Source organism: Cyrtonyx montezumae, unplaced genomic scaffold (genome assembly GCF_038088225.1).
Source record: "Cyrtonyx montezumae isolate F1298 unplaced genomic scaffold, pur_monq_1.0 scaffold_9, whole genome shotgun sequence".
Lineage (NCBI taxonomy): Eukaryota > Metazoa > Chordata > Aves > Galliformes > Odontophoridae > Cyrtonyx > Cyrtonyx montezumae.
In genome coordinates, this window is record NW_027072100.1 from 1,318,289 (window position 1) to 1,337,178 (window position 18,890).

The window sequence follows — 18,890 nt, forward strand, 5'->3', positions numbered from 1 at the left end:
GACCTCTCAACAGCAGCAATCAGATGCTTGAGAGCAACCTTCACGCTCTCTTTTTGCTCATGTTTCCCAAGAAACATGTTCAACCTCATGTTCTCACATCTCCATATTCCTCCTCCAGGCAGTGATGATGGCAATCCTCTGGTGAAAGGATTCTCAAGCTCCTTTTGCATACCAGTAACCACTAAGCACTTCAAAGTGCAATGGCTCTGATGGTGAGGAGGAAGCCCTGGGTGGAGGCCAGGGAAGGAGGAGCCCCTGGGAGCTGCAGGTTCAGACCTCCGTGGGCTGGGCAGCCTTGGACAGGTGCCTCCTGCTCTAGAGGGAAAACTAGCCAACAAGCAAATCAGTGATGCGACGTGTCCCTGAGGTTTTACCCCGTGGCCACCTGGAAGCTCCAACAGGTCCATATGGGGTTCACCTCTTCTCAAGCCTGAGATGTTGGCCCTCATCCATCTCACCCTTGGTGACTGTCCCCCAGACAATCTCTGGGTGTGCCCATGCAGCCTCAGCGCCGCTCTGCACAGCCCCGCTCAGTGCTGGCTCCACCAGCCGGTTCTGCTGCACCTGCCACCGCTTTGCTGTGCCCACATCAAACCCATGCTGAGGCAGCGTCAGGACAGGGGCCCTCCTGTCTGCCTCCCTCCTCTGCTGCAGGGCTGCTGATGCACACCTGCCTGTTCCTCTGGTCCCTGTCTCACCATGGGGCTGACTGAGCACAAAGCCTGGCGGGAGGGTTCAACTGACAACCGTCCTCCGGAACCCTCAGGCACCTCCTGCTTACCGGGGATGAGAGACTACAGAAAGCCTTTCTACCAAGAGTGAGCAGGATGGGTGGCCTGGTGGTTGCCATGTCCTGCACAGCACCAGGCAGCCCCCAGAGCAGAGCCCTGTCTCCCACCGCCTCGCACTGAGCCCTCAGTACTGCCCCACACCCCAGCAGCACGCGACGTTTTACACAGTGCAGGAAGAAGGCAGGCCTGGGCAGTGCCAGGGGGATCCCAAGCCTCTGAGCCTGGGCTGATGCACTTGGTTTGTAGACTTCCTCAATTTGGGCAATGAGTCCATTTCACAGCAAAGCCACTTACACATCAGGTTGCAGACACCAACCTAGGAAAGGGCTGTGTGAGGTTCACAGGTTCATAGGTACATTAGGTTGGAAAGGACCTACAAGATCATCTAGTCCAACCATCCTCCTATCACCATCCCTACCCACTGAATTACTAAATCCAATCCCTTAGCACCTCATCTGAACGCTTCTTGAACAGCGCTAGGGATGGTGCCTCAACCACCTCCCTAGGCAGGCCATCCCAGTGCCTGGCCACTCCTTCAGAGAAAAAATGTTATGACACTATTGCTCTTCCTTCTCTCTCACTTGTCACTGAACACTCCAGGTCCCACCTGTCACTGCTGCCAGCAAGGCTGGTGTGACTGGGCCAGTCACTGGGTCAACACAGGTGATCCTGGACGGCTGGCATGCCATGAGCAGCCCCTGATGGCACACTGCCTTTTCCTGGTGCCTTCAGAACAGCCTCCAGAGCACCAACAGCACACAGCGTGTGACCAGCACGAGTCTGGAGTACCAGCACCCTTCTCCTTCCTGGGGTGGGGACAGATGGAAGATCCAGGCAGTCCTCCAACCCAAACATAAAAGTGCCCCAGGCAGCCAGTCCTGCATAAGCACACCTCCAGCTCCAGGTCAGGCTGTGCAGGGCCAGCACGGGCACAGCCACCTCCTGCACGCTGCCTGCAGCACCCACAGCCGCAGGATTAGGGATATTAGCAGTACATCCCCCCCCTATCCTCTGAGTATCCATGCTATCCATGCATGCAGCTACTGCCCATGAACTTGCCTAATCCCTTTTTGACCCTGCAAGGTTCCCAAAGATCACTGCTCCTCTGTATTTTCCTGTACCTGCTCCCATCTGATCTCTCCCTACTTGAACCCAGTGCCACACTGCTGCTGTCCGAGCTTTAAGAACAACAGAAATAGCCCACAGACTGGGATTCAAGTGCTGGCGTCATGCTCATTCCCAAACATTATTCATGAACGCTGACACCCAGGCTGAAACCACAGCTCCAGGCAGACACGACCGTGCTTTTTCACAAAAAAGACCAGGACAACCATGGAGATTGTATTTATTATTATAACAGAAGAGAGGCTGCTTTACTGGTTCATATTTACAAATCTGTCAGCAAAGAAAGTAATATCCAGTGTAATTTATTAGCCTATTTTACAGCCCTGGCAAGAAGCATTTATTTGTAATAGCAGCAAATGCCTATGCTCTGATTGCCTGCTACAGCTAAGTGCAAGGGATAGCACGGATGTCGGGGTGGCAGCTGGCTGCAGGCACGTGTCTGCAGCCCAGAGAAGGGGCAGGCAGCACGCAGCTGGCTCAGCCCTCACGGGGCCAGGATGCAGCACCCTGAGCCAGTTCAGAGATTGAAATTCTGTCAAAACACAGCAGAGCTGCTCACCACCTGCCTGCCTGCATTTCTGGGAGCATGGCTACACATCCAAAGCAGCAGTTGGCATTTCTGAGGCCAGATAGAGCTGAGCTGCTTGCAAGCACTGTAAGGGATGAGTGTGTAAAGCAGATCCTCGCACACTTGTGGCATCTGTGGGCCCAGTTCTGACAAGGAAGCAAGGTTTCCTGGACCACAGAAGCACTGGGTACAAGGGGAACTACGACCCTCAGTTAACATGGGCACAAACTGAGCTGCCACTGTGGAGGTCTCTGAGCAGAGTTGTGCCATGGAAACCCCGCTCACAGAGGTTCAAATAGGCTCAGGGAACTCTCTGCACATGGTACCTTGTGTTTGAACTCTTGGCTGAGACTCAGACATCAATGTAAAACCTCCATGCTGGGCTCCCCACTCGGCTCTGCAATGCAGGGGGACTCCCAGGACCCTGAATGACAGGAAGGGGTTGAAGATATGCAAATGCAACCATGGATGCTACCAGCAGATTTGCATGAACACCAGCACACAGCTTTTGCAGCAGACCTGCCTCCAGCAGGGAAAGCAATTCAAAGGAGAAGGAGAATGCCAGAATGTCACAGAATTAGAAACTGCTGCTTGCTAAGAACCATGCAACAGTATCTGGAGGCTGTGAAGTATCGATGTGCTGCCTCTGAAAGATGGTGCCCTTGCTGTGTCCCACTTCTTGCTGGCTCACAGAAAGTTGCAGCAGAGAGGATGCTAAGCTGCCCGCCTGCACTGCCCCATGCAGACTCCACCACACCACAGCTGCCCAGACTGCCTCCACTCCTCCCTTCCCCTCCTTCTTTCCTTATGTCCTCTTTAATTCCAGTAGGACTTTGGCACGGAGAACGCAGCTGCTCCCGGCAGAATCAGCATTTCACAGTACTGCTGGCTCTGCATGGAAGGGCATCTCAGCACAGAGGCACATCGCACCTATGGTGGTCTCCTCTCCCTTCTTTAGACCTGGCTGAACATGAAGGGAGACAGAGCAATCTGGTGCCCAGAAAAGGAGGTGCAGAGCTGTGGGTGCTCTGAGCACCTCTAGTGCATTCTCAGCTGCTCTTCAGGAAAGCTGGTGTTGGCTTGTGCAGCATGGGCAACAAGGGCTGGCAGAACGGAGCTGCAAAGCCATTAGGGGTTCCCCCCCAGAGGACATAGTCCACACTGGGCGACGCCAAGAAGGTTACTGAATGTTCCTCATGTTTCCAGGTCCCACAGCGTTGAGTGCTGCTGGTTTAGTTAAGCACTGGCCCGGCCCCAGGGCTGACCTCATGCTGCTGTGCAGCTCTAAACTGCCTGGAGGAGGGGGTGAGGTGGATGCTGTGCTGAGCTGTCCGGACAGAGCTCCCAGGATCTCAGTCTGGCCACCCAGCAGCAGCAGCTCAGGCATCTCCTCTCCCAGGGCTGCAATACGCTTCCACTGACCTTGGCAGCCCAACGAATGCCTCTGCCTCAGTGAATCCCCTGCACCTTCACATCACTCTACCTAGCACTGTGGGGCACCAGAACACCCCTCATGCCTTCAAACAAGTCTGCAGAAGTGGACTAAGCTGGCTCCATGGCAGTGAAGCTATCCCCAGTGAGGCAGTGTTTCCACCAGGACCAGAGGGAAACACTTGTGTCACAACACATGAGCGATGTCCTCCTACCTGAAGCCAACTCTGCCTTCAGAAGGCAGATGAGAGTCTCACTGTGCCAGGGTGCAGTGTCTCATGGATATCACAGCTCCTTCAATGAGCAGCTTGTCCTGTGGCTCCAAAGAGGGGGCCACCCCCCCTCTGACACACAGAAGAAGGCTGAGAACCACAGCATCTGGGTTGGCACGTCAAAGGACTTCCAGGTCCTACTGCCGAACAGCCCAAGCCTTCCAGGATTGTCTAGTCCTCCTCTTTGAGGTCTTAAGTTGTGAGATGTTTGGCGGCTAACCCAGGGTGTGGTGACAGAAGGACAACAGAAGAGGTGGAGGGGAGAAGACTTCAGGCACCCGACAACTCCCCAGAGCAATGTCCCGGACCCCAGGCCAGCGCCTCAGACCAGCCCTTCGATGAAGCTCGTGTCTAAGTGCACTATCAGCATGCGAAGAAAGGACATTTCCTTGCGTGTGTTCTCAAAGATAATGCGAGGGTCGTCAGACTGACAGCGCAGGCAGTTGGGGGCCATCACCATGGCCAGGTTGTTCACATCCATCTTTGTTCTGCCCACATTTGACGGCTGAGCAAAGATCTGCGGGTAGTAAGGGAAAGTTGAGCTGGAGCAGGGGAAAAGGGCAAGAGACTCCAAACGTGTGTCCTAAGAAGAGGTGCTGGGACAGCAGAGATGTGGCTCCCTGAAGGACAACACCCCAACCACCGTGCATCCACAGGGAAAGACAACCATGCTCTGACACAGCTGACAGTGTGGTAGCTTCAGCAAGCAGGGAACATCTGCAGATCCCAACCTGTCCCTGTCTGAGAACAGTCCCATACCCCACAACATCAGGAATACTGTCACCCAGCAAAACGCCCTCCATTAATCCCACCTTAAAAATGGGTGACAGGTCCTAAACGCCAGCACACCACAGCCGTCCCACTAAGCATGCCCCTTGTGCTGGTGGCAGAGATGCAGAAGGCTGGGCTCCTACCTGCAGGAAGTGTATGAGGTAACACAGCACCAGTTTGTTGAGCTCCGGCAAAAGCTGCACCACAGCCACAGCAGCGTCAGGGTTCTCGTAGTTGCTGATACACTCTTTGTAGAACTCCTGGGGGATCACGGGCTCCTCCAGCTCCCGATACCACAGCTTGAGGAGAGAGGCTAGACAGAAAGCACGGTGCATGTGAACAGCTCTGGTTACCTTCCCACCATGTTCAGAGACAAACTCGACAGGCAGATGGAATGCCTCAGGAACCAGAAGGCAGATAAAGGATTCTGCACTTGTGCTGCTTCACCTTAGAGGGCGACTCAGAGATGCTGCTGGCCGGCTCCCAGCTGCCCTCCACGCTGCCTGGCTCGCACAGCCTCACTCCAACAGATCCTCCACCTCCCCCAGTGCTTTCCCATGGACAGCATTTGGAAAAGCAGCAGAAAGGCATAGAATAAAAAGCCAGTTGGTGAACACAGCTTGCAGAGTACAGTGGTGTGTATACGTCCCCAAAGAAGCAGCACGCACCCTGGGCTGCTCCTACACCTTTCCCTCTGCTCGGTACCAAGGCTGAGGCTGCACACGCATGCAGCATTCCCTCACCTGGGATGTTGGGGTCACTGAGGCCGCTTGGGATTCTCCACTGATCCACCTGCAACTTCAGTGCGTTGACTTCATCTATGTCACCAGGTATCCTGCAAGCAAAGGCACAGCAAGGATGCTTCAGAAGGCAAATGGTGCTTGGCAATGTGCCTCGTGTGGCAGCTGGACAGCAAACCGTGCCTCCAGAAGTGCTTCTGGGGCACTGGGGAGAAGGGAAAATACATCAGCAGTAGCTACAGAAGCAGCTCATCAGAAAGCATGCCTTTAGACACAGCTTTAAAAAGGGGGCAGAAGAACCACCTGTCTCCTTCCCACTAGCTCAGGCATCAGCTGTAACCAGGCCTACCAGCAGCACAGTTAGCCCAGAGATAAAGGCATCTCTGGCTAAATATGCCAAGATACTGGAAACTACAGCATGGCAAAGTTGAGTCTTTTGTGAGTTACCTTAAATTTAATAACCAAAAAACTAATGCAAGTCTTAAAACAAGTGAACAACAACAAAAAACAACCAGACTCAGAACCCTGTGCTCAACATGCAGACACTCTCTCTGTAATCCTCATGTGTTCACCCGCAGCAGAACATCCTGAGTCCTGTGCATCATCAAGACTGAAGTGCTGCATGTGATGAGCTGCTTTTATCTGACAGTTTCTGTCATCCTTTTATAATTGCTTTCAGTCATTGAAGAGAGTTCTGATTGGCACTGGTCTGCCTTTCAGCATGACCTGCTCAGGGAGATCCCATACATGATAATTATCTACAACTTCTCCTCAAGTGTTAATTACCCACTGAAAGCAGGAGAAAAACAGCAAGCCTACAAGTAGGGCACCGTATTAAGGTCAATGCAAGCCACTCTCCAGGAAAGTCCCATGCTCTACAGCCTGCTTCCTGCAAGGGATGCTGCAGTCACAAAGTGCAGTACAGTGCTATGCTGTGCTTTGGTCCTTGTCTGGTGCTATCACTCTCTGTCAGTTCAAATTACCACCTACCAGGCAGCCCTTTCCTTCCCAGGAAGCACACCCAGCACCAGAGGAGCACGTGGGCCTCAGGGGGGACAGGCTGTCTCCAGAAGAGGCGTGGGAAACACACACCACAGCTGCAGATGTGGCTCTGCCTGCAGCCCAAGCTTGTCCCTTCCCTGCACTGGCAGCTACTGCTGTTTAAGCTGACAAAAATTCAGCGCTGTGCCTGGGCGTGTGCTGTCACAAATTCAGACCACATTCAGATCAATTCAGGTCCCCCTTGTGACAATGCATGCAAATGGACTGATGCTACTTGACCCTCAAACTGGGAAACTTCATTGCTTTCTGTTCGGCAGCAGTGTGCTGTTCTCAGGGAAGGGGAACACGTGGAGGTCAACCAGAATTTCTCAGCTTCCAGGAGCAATGCGTGGTGGATCAAAAGTAACACAGAACCCCACAAGCTCACCTGAAAATCCCTTCTGTCTGTTCTCCTCCCAGAGCCAGGACCTGCTGCGAGAGCTGCGTCTGCACCCAGGGCAGCTTGTGGCCCGGGTACATGTCCTGCTGTCGCAGCATGATTTCCTCCAGAGAGCTGCCAAAGAGTGACGGCGTCACGATGGCGTTTCTGGCATGTGTTATCTCCTCCACTGTTGGCTTGCGGAGGCCCTGCGGACAGAGGAGAGCTGAGTGCAGCTGCAGGCTGCTCATGTGCATGCCACCAGCAGCCCTGGCTCTACATGTGCTATAATTGGAGGGGAGTCAACACATTCAGCCCCCAACGAGCAAGAAGCTGCTGCCTGCTGCCGGGGGTGGCTCTGGAGAGTTTGGGCTGGTTTTTTTTTATAGGGTTTTGTATGCGGCAGCAAAGCCAGCTTGGCTGGGAGGAAGGTACAGGGCTCAGCCTGTGCCTGGGCTGCAGCCAGGCCAGCAGAGGGCATGCGAACACCGGCCCCAGCTCAGCGAATGGCTGGCCGCAGGAAAAAGCACTGCGAGAGAATTCCAGGTATGTTCAAGCCCCAGGCCTGGCTCTGGGTCTCCCCCAGAGGCACCGAACAGAAACCACTACATGAGAGCATCCAGAAGCTGTTCCTACTGAAGGAAGTGGCTGTTGATGCTCACTGGGAAGTCCCGCTGAGCGCTCGGAGGGCAGCAGCCACTGGGGCACAGCGCGTGACCACACATTTCCTGCTTTGCCCCACAGGGACGACGGCAGTGTCACCCCTCTCGAGGTACTTCAGCTGTCTGCTCGCTGTACACAGAGTCTGTATGGCAAGGATGCCCCGGAGGGTTTGCAGAAATAAAAGAAAACTGGATCTAGCTCAGAGACCTGGGATGCTCGGGCTGGGGCTGCGTGCCAGCGTTCACAGCCTCGTGCAGAGGAAAGGGAAGAGGGGGATTTCCAGAACAGGGGCCCTGCTCTGCACCAAGCATCAATACTGCATGTCATCTTGAGCTGGAAATGTATGACTTCTACAGTAAACCAGCTACAAGAGCAGGCCCATGCTAGTGCTCAGTGGGCAAAGGGGATTCCTCAGTAATGGGCATTCCCTGCAGACACAGGTCCTATTGGCCCAGAGACCAGCAGCCATCAGCTTTGTCCTCCAGGCCCCAAGGCCGCCAGCTCAGCAGCAGCCTTCTCCCACACATCCACAGGGAGATGAGCCATGAGCAAGCCTCCTCCACGCTCTCTATCTCCATTTTCCATCACTGAATCAGCAGTGGCCTCCGTGTATCACAGGGACCCGGAAAGCAGAGCACTGCAAGGCAGCCTGAGCCCGGCACTGACTCACCTTCTTGCCTCCGGTGACAGCTACTTTCTGCAGTTTGCGGTAGCAGTATTTGGCGTATGTGCTGATGGGCAGACCTGGCGGGAAGGAGAAGCGAGCCATCAGCTGCAGCTCCGTGCACAGCACCAGCACAGCAGTTTGCACTGGCACAAACATCCACTCCCATTCTGCACAGCCCGTTCTGCAGGCGGGCAGAGGCTGCTGAGACCTCCTGCAGAGCACGCCGAGCCCTCCCAGCCCCGGAGCCCCACGGCAGGCGGTGTTGGTGCAAGCCGGTGCTTGGGCTCCTCTGGATCTGACCTGTGACTCAAGGCTCACAGCTCTGCACCTCTCAGTCCTACACACACAGTCTGACCCCTGACTCAACACCCAGCATGTGAGTGTGAGTGCACGGCCAAAGTTGCGGGGTTCACAGACACAGAGCTGGGGATCTGAATGCTGCTTGAGCTCCGTCGACAAGCACGTGGAGCCAGCCTCCTACCAGGAAAGATTTCAAGTGTCTTAAACAAATTGTTAATGATTTGAACACTGGGAGAGTGAGAAAGGCAGAGCCAGAGAGCCAGCATCAGCACTGAGCCCGAATGAAGGCAGCAAGGGGAGGTGCAGGAACACAGAGGGGTCTCTCCCAGCTTCCCGTGGGCCCGCAGGAAGCTTCCCCTCTCTCCTGGCTGCAGCCTCCTCCAGCACAGCCTTCTAACGTAAGACTGAGGTGTGCTCTGCGAGGCAAACCTGGTGCACCAGAGCCCAGTGGTGACACCACGAAAGCCACAGCCTTCTGCAAGAAGGGCTTCTCTTGTGCTCGGTTCAGCTCTGAGGGTAGCAGAGCCAGGATTCACAGGGCTAATCCCCCTGTGACACCAAGAGAAATATTTGCACTTACAGAGCAACTGATTGCTGGGAGAGTTTTTCCAAAACTGTTGGCCTTTTGTTCTTTTCCGAGTCAAACCCAAATTGCTTGCTGAAAGCACTGAATAGCACTGCCCTATCTGATTCCCTGCCAGACTTAAAGCTTTCAACAGAGTTCAAAATACTTGTGGCTTTTAAAATCTACATTCTGGTCAGATGTTGCTTATTTCAGAGCAGCCTTTCAAGCACTCCATAGCTTAGGTAAGCTGGTCAGGATCCTGGAGTTCCTCAAATGCTCTCAATTAAGGAAGAGGACAAGCTTTCCCAGCAGAGCAACACGTCCCTTTGTGCTGAAGGAGACACAACAGCATCCCACCCAGGTGAAGCTCACTTTCTGCTTTCCCAAAACCTCCCAGGGAAAGGGCTGAACCCCAGCTGGCACTGCCTGCAGTGGGGTGCCCTGCTCCCAGCCATGCTCACGCTGCGCTCACCAGGCCCTGCAGCCACATCCCTCCCCATCCCCATCCCCATCCCCATCCCCATCCCCACCGCCATGGCCATCCAAGGGCTGTGTTCAGGACAGGTGGCCTCAGCCTGGGGAGCACTGCCATAGGGTAATTCCTCCTCCAGAGCACACGGCGGGCTGCTGGAATCCAGGCTGAGCCGCTATTTCCTGTGGTCCCGCAGCAGCCCTGCGAGCTCAGGAACAGAAGACTCCTCACAACCCACACAGTGAAAAACAGTTTGCAAAGGAAAATATTTTTCCATGTGCTGGCCTAAAAACACACGCAGAGAGCTTCTTGAAGAACCTCTCCTTTTATAACAAGTTAAAACCCAGGCAAGGCACATGCGGGAACATACCTTCCGGAACACACTCTCCTGCCAAAAAATGTCTTAAAAATGCAGCAAACAACGCGGATTCAGAGCCCAGCCCTGGGACACGTGCTTTCACGTGGCAGAGGCCGTTGTGCCCCAGCACTGCACCCTCATAGATCCTCCTGCACCTTCAGTTTTTACAGCCCTGCAGCCCCCGTGCCAGCAGCAAGCTGGCAGCTCATTATCTGCCTCTTTGTACAGCTCAGAGTGAAGGCCAGCAAACATTCCTGTGGGATCAGGAGACAATCGTCCTTGTGAAAGCAGATCATTTATTTCTACTCATTCTTCTGCCTTTCAATGGGTCACTGATCCATGAAAGGATCTTGCACCACCTTCGTACCTCATCTACTCACAGAGAATTAGGCTGGAACACAAAGATTGCATAGGTAAGCGTGGGAAACCTAACAGTATTTCTTCGGGTGCTTGTCAGATGCAAAATGTTTGCTCACCCTTCTGTTTGCTTACAAGCTCAAAGGGTATAGGGGGAATACTGCTCTGACTCCACTTTTCACTGAAAGACACACATACCTTTGCATATATTATCAAATTCTGTTTGAAGACAGCACATTTAACCTCCTTATAGATTTCTCTGTCAAACTGTTGCTAAATTGCCATGCATCTAGGTATCTCATGGCTACTAATTAACTTCCCAAAACAAGGCTGCAGCTTCAGGAACAGCACCATGCCTGCACCTCACGAGGAAGGCAGACAGGGCTGGTGGAGCAGATGTAGGTACTCTGAGGAACAGCCTGCAGCATGGCCACCCCGCTCTTCCAGCAGGATCACACTAACTGAGCTGCAGCTCCTCTGGCCTCCTGAGATCTGACTCCAGAAGAAACACTCCCACATTGCTGCCACTTGCAGAGTGGCTGCTCTGAGCACCTGGCCAGCCCTGTCCTGCCTCCTGTACTGCACCTTGCAGTTCGTGCATGTGGGCAGGAGGTCAGCTATCCTAAAACCCCACTTCACTCCCAGTGTGGGTCTTTTGTTTGCAACAAAGCGTGCAGAGTCCTGTGAAGGGAGCAGCATGTGGCCTGTCATCAGATCCCCAGTGAAGGCCACAGAAGCATTTAAAAGCATTTCTGACTTTCAAGTGCTTCTCTCTTCAGAAGTAATACAGCTTCCCTGGCATGCCTTTTGAGTACAAATTCTTATGTATGTATTTAAGTAAAATGTACCTCTATCTTCTTCCTAAGCCCAAACCCTGGACAAAGCACAGATGGGGAATCACACAGGAGTGTCTGCTTGGCCCACAGTTGGAGCATGCCCTGCGCAGAGCAAGGGAGCTGCCCTATAAACATACCAAAGTCCCTCTAACAGCAGCATGATGACTTTTCAAAGGCTCAGATCTGGAGGTCTGAACAGGAGAGGAAAAAGCCATGAATGATGCGATTTCAGGTCTCTGTTCCAAATCCCTAGTTGGAGAGCATGGGGTCACAGCTGTAAGCTGAGGCTGTGACAAGGAGCAACCTGGGCTGCCTGCCACACCTGCAGGTGCCACCCGAGGGCAATCTCCGCAGCAGTGCAGCTGCCAGGTCCCTGCTGATGCACCTGCATGCTGGAGCCAGGCAGGAAACTGCATCCAGCTCCTCCCACTGAAAGATGGTGGGGCTGCCCCATACAAACTGCTGCCTGATGTGAATGCACAGGCTTGGCTCCAGTTTCCTAGAAACAATATAAAAACTTGAACGGACTCAGTCTGGGAAGATTTTAGGCCAGATAAAGTGTTATCTGTCCTTCTGCAGGCAGCAGTAAAATGTGTCTGGAATAATATGTGAGCTCTTGTCCATTCAGCACAGATGCTACTCGGGCCCTGGCTACGAGACCAGAGGGACTGCCCAGTCCAGGAAGTGTGGGCAAAGGGACACCCGTGCCTGGGGAAGGTAGAGCTCTTTGCCAGATGCCAATGTGCCCCATGAAGGTCCTCTGGTTGGGTGGCAGCTTTCAAAGACCACGGCAGCATTGAGACAGGTTCTTTTCACATTGCTGGCTGGTGTGGCTTCTAACACTGGAATGTGCCATAGAAAAGTCTGTGGCAGGTAAAGATGGGCTGAATGACAGCCCCAGGTCTGCAGCCAAGTCAAAATTTCATTTCAGCGAGTGAAAGGGTTCCTACGGCCACTATGGGCACCTACACCTACCTGCTGCCCACCCACACCACTCTGCCCCTTGCTCAGCCAAACCCCACACAAGGCCCTGCAGCAAAACGTAAATCTAAGCCTATGCACTGAAAGAAATGGTCCGATTCTCAGCAGAGCTCAGCAACCAAGTGCATCTGTAGTCAGTGCAGCCCTCTGTCTTGCTCCCTGCACCCTATGCCTCCCTTTACCTTCTTCCTCGGTGTTTTGTTTCCTTTTTTTCCTGGATTTTGAGTTCTTCTTGTTCTTCAGATCCACAAGCTCCTTGATGCGCTGGGCAACTGAAAAGCCAAAGCACCATTACATGAGCAACAGAGGAGAACAAATGCTCCCTGTCTTCCACTCCTTCAGTGCAATGGAAAGAGGCTCTGCATTAATGCTGCGGCATGATAAAATCCCAAAGCCCAGCAGAGCCCATAGACAGGGATGAAAGCAGCCAGCCCAGCTCCAGGTCAGGAAAGCCTGCTCAGAGTCCCATACTACAGCCAGCTCCAAACACACCCTCTGAGGTGCCCAGGACATCACTCAGCTTCTCTGAATGGCCATACAGTTGAGAAGGGGCCCTGACTCCAGGCAGCAAACTTACAGCCCAAATACCAGCAGAAGCAATAACCCACATAAATACTTGAGATTACTCCTCCCCACTGCCTGGATCCTGATGCTGGCAGGGAGGGATTTTGCTCCAGGAACAAGCATAGCTGGAAGGAATGGTTTTGGGGAGACTCAAGAAAACCCTAATGAATGCCCCCAGGACCTAGACATGCTAGGGCAGAATCTCTGCACCTGCTCTGAGGATTCATGGGAGGCACAAACCTATGTTTGAAGCCCCAAGAGGGAACAAGTGATGAGACTGGACAAGTCACAACAACCACTGCTGAAATAGTCACAAATCAACCAATAAATACCCTCAAGGGAGATGAGCTGGTGGCATATTCTTCCTGCCAAGGAAGGATGGACTCCCCTAGCACGTGGTGCTGGGGAACAAAGCCCTGGCTGTGACCTACCTGTTCACTGCCTATTTTTTTACACAGAACCCACCCGAGTGCTGCTGGTGTGCATGAGGCACTTACTGTTCTCATCACTGTCAAGGTGGCGATAGATGTAACCTTCCAGATAGGACTGGAATTTGGGCGATGGGGAGAAAAAGGCCAAACTGATGGCCATCAGTTCCCAGCCCCACGCCAGGCTTCGGTAGCACGTGTTGTCCGTCGTCTGCCGGATCAGCTGTATGTAGAGCTCGTCCCGTAAGCCTTGCATGCTCCAGCACTTGGTGACTGTGACCAACGCCACGTGATTGCGGTCCATGCGAGTCTGGCGATCTCCCATGTAGCTCTGCACCAGTTTGAACATCTCACACGCCTCTTTTTTGATGGTGCGGTTGCTTGTGATGAGCATCGGCTTTTTGATAGAGCCGCCGTTCCACGACAGCATGTTGGAGATGGAGATCCTGCGGCGGAAGATGCCCTGAGTGTGCATGTTCAGGTTTTTAGAAGCCCAGTCTGCCATGCTGCTCTGGGAGATGGGCTTCCGCAGGGTGTTGTAAGAGAAATGGTATCCCATACAGCTGCCGGGCTGCCCGCTGCTCTCCTGCTTGGGGTCCAACTCTATTGCTCCAGGCTGCAAAGGAGAAAAGACGTGTTAAAAGCAGCGTAGCTGACTCCTAGCCCTGACAGGAACATTCACAACAGTGGGTCATGGGGCTACCAGCAACTACAAACAGTGAATCTGTACAAAACACGGCTTTGTGCTATTTGTTGCTGACAACTGCAGTTCTGCAAGAGCCAGGCTGTCACAATCACACACTGACACTGTCCCTAAGGGCAGTGCTGGGGCACACAGTAACGGGGCTGCTTGTCCAAGCTGTCCTGGAGCTGCTGGGGACAGTGCAAGCAAGAGCTGGGCTGGCTCCTCAAGCTCCAGGCACACACCGAGGAGCCAGAAGCCCGCACTCCTCACCACCAGCTGCCCTGGAGCTCATTTGCTCCAGGTACAAATCTGCCCATCACAGCTGAGACAAAGGCTTCCTTCCTCCCCATGTGCAATCCCACATGCAGCACTTGCCCAGCCTTCTTCCCCAGCCATCTCTAAGGATAACTACATAATTAGAGCTTTGGTATACTGATCCCAAGAAAATTATGGTTAATAACTACTTGTGAGAAAAATACACTCATTTTGCCAGTCTCGAATTCAGTTCTGGATGGAAGTGGCAGCCTGAGACACACACACTGAACTAAGACACCCAGTGACTGTTAGAGGAAATAGACTGTTTTCTTAGACCTCCAGCTCCCACCTACAGCCCACAGTGCATGCTGCATTCTCCAAGGAGATCTCTGGCTTGCATGAAAAAGCCAAACAAGATGATCTTGTGGTTTTTGGTTTTGAAAGGAAAACTAAGAACCAGAAATCACGTAACCTTTTGACATAGCAGAGGCCCTCAGCCAACCCCAGAACACATTAGTTCTGAAACACAAAGGGTGCTTCCCTTCTCTGTGCAGCATACAATGAACACATCACGCTCAGCTCTGCTCCATCCTGCAACAAAAGTCACACCTCCCAGATCACTGGAGCAACCCATCACGGGCAGGGAGCTTTCTTCAAGGAAGGCCAGAGACTAACAAATAGTAGAAAAAGAGACAGAAGAGAGGGTGCAAATGGAGCTGCTGCTGTGCAGGGCTGTCCACCGTGTCCTGCGGGAGAGCTGCAGGCCTGGGCTGCACAGCAGAGACGACATAACAGAGGAGAAAGCAAAGGGGAAAGGACCAAGCCTGCACTGGACATGAAGTGACTTCAGTGGAAATTAAATCTGAAATTAAACTGTGTGGCATGAAGTTGCTCCCAGCCCAAACAGGAGAAAAGATGGTAAACTAAACTGTGCCAAAGTGCTGTGAGGTGGAGAACAATGGCACCACTTGTGCAGGCACACAGATGAGCTCTAAAATAACTGCTTCCAGCAAATAGATGCTGGGGACATCATCAGCACTTCTCTGAACAATTCAGTGCTGAGGAGCAATCAGAAGGGAGAACAGAATGTAAGGAACTGTTACAAAAGGATGAGAGTGAAAAATCCAAAATGTTGTCACGAGGCCATGCAAACCTTGCTGCCTGCATTCCACTCCCCACCAGTTCTGGCCACCCCAGCTCAGACAGGACACACGAGGATAAAGGCTACCGAAGAAGATATGAGCACCACTAGAGCACGCAGGCAGGAGATGTACAACGATATGAGCACCACCAGAACACGCAGGCAGGAGATGTACAACGATGAACAAACGCCTTTTAACACAGAACGTAACTGCAGCACTGGCACTGCTGCCACAGGGTGCTGCACGTTAGCCCCCTGGCCTGACCCATCCGCATCCTTCTGAGCTTTTACGTCCTGAGAGTCACTTGCAAGCTTAGACAAAGGGCAGAACAAAGCATGACACAACTGCCTGGCCACATCAGCTCCTCTCCTCCCTGCCTACGAAGCCCTGCTGCTCCGTGAGCTGCTTGCTGGCACACTGCTCAGAGCAGGCCAGGCTCAGCACCACGACAGTCCGGCAGACACATGAATTAAGGTGCAGGCGGTGCGGTACCTGGGAGGAGCGCCGCATGGCACCGGATGAAGCCAAGCTTGTCCGGCTGGTCGCATTCTTTTCTAAAGAATCTATTTTCTCAAAAGTCCTTTTCTGCCTCACTGTGTCCTGTGGAGCAGCCACGTCGCTGGGGAAGCTGCCCCTGCTCTCCAGGCCCTGTCTATACAAAGACCTATTACTGGCTGAGATGTCATCCCTTGAGCTCCGGTTGATGCACTTTTTCAAGTGGTCGGGCTGGAATCTGACTCTGCCACTCTCTGTGGGGATGCCGCTCTCCAGACTTTGAGCATCCAGGCTGGCTTTGCTTCCCCGGCAAGCTGCTGACCTGCCCACCACGGCACGCATCTCGGCAATCAGCTTGTCATTCAAAGCCGTGAGCTCGCTGCTGCTGCCCATAGAGCCGGGTCTTCCTTGAGCTGCACCCTGCCTCCTTCCTTTCCTTTTTCTCAAGCTTGGAGAAGGGCCGGTTGAATAACCGGAATCCTGATGGCTTACAGCAGTTGGGTACTCCTGAGTTTGCAGGCTGCTCTGCCGACTGTGGTGGGCTTCTATGCTCTTGAGGACGTTGGCTTCCAAGACCCGCCAAGACTGCTTGAAGCTGTCCTTCGACGCCAGCTGACCAGGCACTTTAGTAGAGGCATCAGATGTTGCAGTGGCAGAGTGGGAGAGTTTGGAAGACTGATCAACGTTGACCATGTGTTTGATGTATTCTCTGCCAGCTGGGCTATATTCAGTGGAAGAAGGATTTCTTGCATGTTTCTTGGCAGTTTGCTGCTGCTGCACACTTGGATGCTGTAACAGTTTGGTTGGTTGCAGTTGCTTCTTTAAGCTATTACTTGGCGACCTTGGTGGAGACATCCCACTCACACTGACACTTTCAGTGTCCATATCTACCGGTGGCTCATCATAAATCGGAGTCTCTAAAGATGGCTCATCGTATATAGGTGCGGGAGACGCGTACCTGGGGGAGGCTGGCTGGGGGGTTCCTGTCTGGCTCCTTGGAGGAGCCTGAGAAGTTGGACCATTCATCAGCACGAGGCAAAACCCGCCATTCTCTGTCTTTTTTATTTGCATAGACTGCTTTGTTTCTCTGGTAGATGTTTCCTTCGTGGCTCCAGGGCTCTGGGACATGGATTGAGGCTGAGAATATATGGCTGGTTTTGGAAGAGATTTCTGGCTGTTGGTCTCTGGAGCGCTCTGCAGATGAAGGGAACTTCCTGAAGAGCCCGGGACCTGCTTCAAACTGTTCACTTTGACCAACATGGCTGCTTTTGTGCCTGGTAGAGGCTGCCAGTGGGTAGGAGTCTCCCTAAAGGAAGAAAGACACAAATGGAGAATTATTTAAGAATGTTATTGATTGAATTATCCTCTGCTTCTGCCACATGCCAGACAGTAAGTGTTAAAGCACCTGGAGATTCCCCAAGCAGATATATGGGCTTCTCTTTTTTTTTTTTTTCCCTGGAGATCCCCCTTCCTGAGATAAAAACACCTTGTTGCTACACACATGAGAAAGTCTGAGTCATGAACAGCAGAACAAGGAGATGAAAGGAGTTCTTCCTACTGCAACCTGTTTGGTATCAGCAGCACCAAGACAGGAAGCAACCTCCTCTTCCAAAGGCTCATTAACTAGAACGGCAGCCAGAACGACCCGCTGAATGCCAGTAAGCTTTTCTAAAGCACTCAAGCAGCAAAACGAAAAATTACAGAATCACAGAATGGTTTGGGCTGGAAGGGACCTTAAAGAACATCCAGTTCCAGTCACATGCCATGGACAGACACCTCTCCACTGTATTAGGTTGCCCAGTGTGCCATCCAGCCTGGCACTGAGCACCTACAGGGATAGGGCCCCCATAGCTTCTCAGGGCAGTCCATGCCCATACAGTTTAGTATTTCTCCCTAACATATAACCTAAAACTCCCCTCTTTTATTTTAAAGTCATTTCCCCCTTCTCTTATTCACTACACCACCCGATGAGCAGTGCCTGTCCAGCCTTCCTGCTGTCCCCAACAAGGTCTCCCCAAAGCCTTCTCTTCTACAGGCTGAGCAGCCCCAGTGCTCCCAGCATTGCAGGAGGGGTCCTCTACAAATAATCCCACGTGTCCATTTACAGGCTGTCAAACCATGACAGCAATCCTTCCAGAGCACAGTATTTTTTCAATCTTAAGTTTCTAAATCCATGTTTATCTTACAGGAGGTGCTATGGGATGGATGCCCCCAGTTTATGGGATGTCTGGTAGATCTGGTAGGTACAGTCTGGATGCTCACAGATCTGGTTCCCTTGGCTCCACTCAGCTCTCACAGCTCTGCAAACCTCAGCTGCCAGGGATGCTCTGTGCCTCGTGACAGCACTCCCTGTGGCATCAGCCACAGCCCAGCGGCATCTGCAGCCTCCCAGCCCACATCAACCACTGCCAGGCAGCAGCTGCACTCAGTCTGTACCTGTGAGCTTTGAGAAGGCAGAGAAAGGCTGCAGAACCAGACCGGGATTTCAGGTCTTAAAAGGCACCACCCTCCCCAGGAAAAGTCCCTTTGAATCTGTCCTTGTTTCCCACACTCTGTCCACACATCCACCCTCAGTGTCACCGGACAAGACCCCAGGGTGCACTGCCTGTCCCCGCCTGTGACAGGAGGTGCTCCCAGAACACTTCAAAGCCTTTTTTCCCTATCTGAACTTCAACACTTGCTCTCCACCCTCCCTGCCGACCTGCCCTCAGTGCCCTCTGCACAGGCATGCAGACCCACCTCCACCACAGGCCTGCCCTCCTCCCCGGCCCCACGAGGCTCACTGAGACCCTCCGGAATGTGGGTGGCACTCACAGGGGGCCCTGCAGCCCACCACACATCCTTCCCACATGCATGGCTGAAAACACAGCCGTTCCTAGAAGAGCTCCTGGGTCAACCTGAAGAACCAGAGCAGCAACACTCACTGTGCTTTTAAATGAGCATTTTGACATCCACACCAGGGAGGAAGAGCTCCCCACTCGAAACCCAACTGCAGCAGGAGTGG

The 18,890-nt window shown here is 53.0% G+C and overlaps 1 protein-coding gene across 1 annotated transcript in view; it reads right to left on the bottom strand.

The window, feature by feature from the left end:
- Positions 1-3,930: 3,930 nt before the first annotated feature.
- Positions 3,931-18,890, bottom strand: part of LOC136060170 (rho GTPase-activating protein 39-like) — a 38,258-nt gene continuing 23,298 nt past the window's right edge. The window contains exons 3-10 of the mRNA XM_065754502.1: positions 15,884-17,192; positions 13,379-13,925; positions 12,500-12,589; positions 8,452-8,525; positions 7,128-7,327; positions 5,702-5,793; positions 5,102-5,271; positions 3,931-4,704 (exon numbers count right to left, since the gene is read on the bottom strand). Of these exons, the coding sequence (XP_065610574.1) occupies positions 4,510-4,704; positions 5,102-5,271; positions 5,702-5,793; positions 7,128-7,327; positions 8,452-8,525; positions 12,500-12,589; positions 13,379-13,925; positions 15,884-17,192 (2,677 nt within the window). The 3' untranslated portion in view covers positions 3,931-4,509. The remainder of the gene's footprint in view (positions 4,705-5,101; positions 5,272-5,701; positions 5,794-7,127; positions 7,328-8,451; positions 8,526-12,499; positions 12,590-13,378; positions 13,926-15,883; positions 17,193-18,890) is intronic.